Genomic DNA, 4,433 nt, shown 5'->3' with positions numbered 1-4,433 from the left:
ACCCACTTTTATGATGTTTGGAATATGACTTGACTTTTAACTCTGTTTTTGAGCTTTTTCACTTTATTTGAGCTTGTGATGAACTGAATGACTTATGTTTTGTTTGCTTTGCAGGGGATTGGAGCTACTGAGGCTAGGGAAAATGACCAGGGTTGCAAGTGAAGTGATTTACATATGAAGGAAATAAAATTACATGAATTTGTACAATAAAATCTGAAATACTCTGTTTTTCCTCAAAACAGAGTTTTGAGGAAAACACATCTCTGAGCAGTTGATTATGAACTTTATTGATACTGGAACCTCCTCATGTGCCTGCTGGCTGTTATTGGACATTTTGAAACCGTTTTTGATGAAATTCTAATGAGACCCTAGACCTAAATGACAATGAAGCCCTAGAAAAGACTTTTGCAATTTTTAAGACAAAAAGGTGATTGTATATGCTTTTGATGAATAAACATAAGCCAGCAGGTACAGGACATGAGGGAAACTGTAGGAGAAACCACTTCCGTCAGATGATCCATGTGCCTAATGGAATGCGGCTGACTAGGCGGGACAACTAATATGCAATACAACAAGAGGATTTGATCTCTAACGGAGGGATGAAGATACCGACACTAACACTGGAGAGCATGCTTGATGATGCTTCCCAGCCCTTTGGCCATAAGAACAAAGAGAAAAGGGGAGAGGGGATCTCCTTGACGGATGCCTCTGGTGGGTTGAAAGGGGGTGGAAGGAATTCCATTGACCAGGATGGAGAAGAAAGAAGAGGAGATTAAGCTCATGACCCATCGTACCCAAGCATGTGAGAAACCAAAGGCTATCAACATTTTTTGAATGTACATCCAACTCAACTTATCAAAAGCTTTTGAGAGGTCAATTTTAAGAAGCATACCTGCTTTTTTGAGGTACTTGAGAGAGTGGATGATCTCATGGGTGAGGATGATGCCGTCTATGATTTGCCTTCCTTCCACATAGCCTGATTGTTCTGACGAGATGAGCAGAGGTAACAACGGCTTCAAACGGGAAGCTATAACTTTAGATATGATTTTGTAGATGACATTGCAAAGGGCTATTGGCCTGAATTTTTCCGGAGTATTAGAATGCTCCTCTTTGGGGATGAGAGTGATGAATGTTGCATTTAAAGAGGGGAGCATCCAGTGGAGGGTTCTAGATTCTTCCACTACCTGCCAGACTTCATCTTTGATAACATCCCAGAATCTATGGAAGAAATTGGAGGTGAAACTGTCTGGTCCAGGAGCTTTTCCTTCCTTGAGTTGTCTCATAGCTGATTCAACCTCCAGTAAAGAGACTAGATGGAGGAGCAATTGATTGTGATCATCTGTTATCACTTTCGGTATGTGTGGGAGAATATTTTCAATTGCTGGCTGTCTATTGATATCAGGTTCTTGATGGACCATTTTGAAGTGCTTAAGGAGTTCTTTTTCAATATCCTCATGTTCTTCCAATCAGTCTCCCTGCTGATTTTGAATTTGGGTGATGTTGTTATGCATTCGCCTCTGGATGGTAGTACGATGAAAGAATTTTGTATTCCTCTCGCCCTCCTTTAACCATCTTATTCGAGATTTTTGTTTCCAGAGGATTTCCTCTTGTTTTTCTCTTTCTGTAATCTATGTCTGAAGGTTCTTTTCCTGTTCTATGAGAGCTTCAGTCCTTCCTTCAGTTATGATAGTTTGCTGGATTTTCTCCATTTCCTGAGCAAGGCCTTTTTGAGCTTGGAAAATGTTTCCAAAGGTGGCTTGGTTCCACTGTTTGATATGTGCTTTAAGGAATCTAAGCTTTTGCTGGAATTGAAACATTTTGGAGCCTGCTGGGGGACGAAAACTTTTCCATGCATTCTGAACTAGATCGTTGAAATTTGGATGTGTCAACCAGAAAGATTCAAAGCGGAAGGGTCTTCGAGTGGAATTTCCGGGTCTTTGCCATTGAAGCGAAATGGGCCAATGGTCCGATCCTGAAAGTGGAAAAATTGAGGCTGAAAGGTCTCCTCCCAGGTGGATAGCATTATCTGAGATCAGAAATCTGTCTAGCCGTGAAGCGATCTGATGGGGACCGAATCTTTTGTTATTCCAGGTAAACATTCCATTGTTGAAAGGCAGGTCAATTAGCCAGTTGCTTTGAATGAACTCCTTGAAGTGCTCACTTTCATTGTCCAGTCTGATTCGTCCTCCTATTTTTTCCTCTAATTTAGTGATCATATTGAAGTCACCCCCCATTATCCAGAGTGGATGAACCCGTGTGGCATTGAGCAGTGTGAGTGTGTCCAAAATTGTTGCTTTGTCCACAACAACTTGTGGAAAATAAACATTAGTGAGGTGACCATGCACATTGGTCCCTATGATATGGAAGGTAGCTTGTATGAAGTGATGGTTTGCATGGAAGTCCGTGAGCATAATGGCCTGTGCATTCCATGCTATTGCTAATCCTCCCGAGGTGCCTATAGCGTCCACTACAATTGTGTGGCTACCTGGCCAGGCTTTTGAAAGAATGGTACTGAGAAAAGTACTGTTACATTTCGTTTCTTGCATGAAGAAGATATGAGGTTTCTCCTTCTGTATCATGTTTTTGATCATTCTGTATTTCCCAGGGCCATTTAGCCCTCTTAAATTCCATGATGTGAGCTTCATGGTTCAGGATTGGGGAGCGGCCTGTAGTACTTTGTCAGTTTAGAATATCTACCAGATTCTACCAACATTTCCCCAATGAGGATGGTTCTTTGTAGATCTGTCTTTCTCCCTCTTTTCTTGGTGTCCTTGGGCAGGTTCTTTCCATCCCACTGACTTCCTGGTTGAATTCCTAAAGATCGTTGCTGATGTGCTCTGGATAGGATGACCTCTAGACTTTCTAGCTGTCTTGCTAGAATTTTATCAAATTCTTTCTTCTTGCATGCTTGCTCAAGGCCAAAAATGTCCAAGTCTCCTAAGTCGATACTTTCAGGCTCTTCTTCCATCTGCTTGGGTTCACTGCTCTCTGCCAAGATGTCATCTGCATGCTTGGGATCAATAAAAAAAGTATCAATGTCCATACCGTTGGGTTTCCAGGCCGACTCTTTAATAGAAGAGGAGATGGGGGGAACTTGGGTTCGCTTGGGAATTTGGGCAGGAGTGGAATCAGAATGAGGGATGACGGAGGGCATTTTGGGAAGCTCAGAAGAGTGCATGGAGGGATCAGAGACCAAAGAGGCAGGTTGAGCTAGAATATCGAAGCTGTTGCTAGTAGAGGGATTAAAATTGCTAGCCGGGGGATTTTTGGGTTGTGAAGCAGGCTTTTTATGATTCCTTTTTCGAGAGTTCACTTTTGTAAAGCCATCTGGATCAGTATGCTCTGAGGAGGCATTGGAAGAGGGCTTTGCATTAAGCGGGAAATCACAGAATAGATGTCCATGCGCATGACATTTTCTACACCTAAAGGGGACATGTTCATAATCTATTGTCTGAATCCACTCAAAATCATCATGAAATAGACTTACCGAGTCCGGAAGAGCTTTGTTCAGTTGCATATAGACACAGATGCGGGCATAGGAAGTATACCTTCTGAGTTTTGTTTCTTTTGCAATTTTTATAAACTCTCCCAGGCCATTTCCAATATCTCTTAATGACTCTTCATCCCAATACTCCAGCGGCAGGGAGTATAACCGGATCCAGACTGGTGCCAAGCTCAGATCTTCTTTGTCTGGGTTGAATCTTTCGACCCAATCACGTAGATACAGACCTGCAGCGTTAAAGAAATAAGGGCCACCGTCGATGACCCTGTTTCGATCTTCGATACAGTTGAATATCGCTGTAAAGAACCCCTTTGGTCCTAGCTGCAGATTGATGTGCCCTTTTGGTTTCCATTTGGCTACTATCCATCCCTGTAATGCTTTCTCTGTTGGCCAAAACCCAATAAATTTTCCAATGAGTGCATGATCTTTCATGAACTGGATTTGGGTGTTGATTCGTTGACTGGGCAATTCAATCTTTGGTCATTCTGCTGCTACAGGTTTGCAAGTCGCAGAGGTTACTTTGGGCATTTCATCTTCTCCTGCAGAGTTTTGTTGCCTGTCCTGGGGTATAGCTTTTGTTTCCTGAGGTCCACTCTGTTTATCAGGCTTATTCTGATTTGTCTGCGTCTGCGATGCAGAGGCCTTGTCAGATCTGTTCTTGGCCAGAAGCGCAGGGTTCACCATGGGGGGAGGCACAGAGTCCTCCCCCGACAGGGTTTCCATTGAGGTTGTACTAATAACTGGCGTGTGAAGTCGTCAGTAGTTTCAGAGTCGATGATTCAGGGGTGCAGTGCTCAGAGCAGAGCTTCATTGTAGAGTTTGGGAAAACCCTAGATCGCCATGTTCGAGCCGCTACCGTCTTCACTCCTAGCTAAGTGAGGATTGAAGCAAGTGCATTATTGAATGAAAGAAAATCTTTTTGAGGAGGGAT

General features: G+C 43.0%; 1 protein-coding gene across 1 annotated transcript; it reads right to left on the bottom strand.

Annotated features, from left to right (window-relative positions):
- Positions 1 to 1,628: 1,628 nt before the first annotated feature.
- On the bottom strand, positions 1,629 to 3,934 carry LOC149178464 (uncharacterized). The gene is made up of 3 exons (XM_089422108.1): positions 3,549 to 3,934; positions 2,800 to 3,422; positions 1,629 to 2,485 (listed from the first exon to the last, which is right to left on the bottom strand). Exons 1-3 carry the CDS (start codon positions 3,932 to 3,934, stop codon positions 1,629 to 1,631), a joined length of 1,866 nt encoding a protein of 621 aa, XP_089278234.1.
- Between the last annotated feature and the right edge of the window lie 499 nt (positions 3,935 to 4,433).

The sequence above is a fragment of the Pinus tabuliformis genome, chromosome 4_1, assembly GCF_031772625.1.
Source record: "Pinus tabuliformis cultivar Carrire ecotype Pingquan chromosome 4_1, CPIR1, whole genome shotgun sequence".
Taxonomy (NCBI): Eukaryota; Viridiplantae; Streptophyta; class Pinopsida; order Pinales; family Pinaceae; genus Pinus; species Pinus tabuliformis.
The sequence above is the reverse complement of the archived record's forward strand: the minus strand, read 5'-3'. Positions and strand labels throughout refer to the sequence as shown.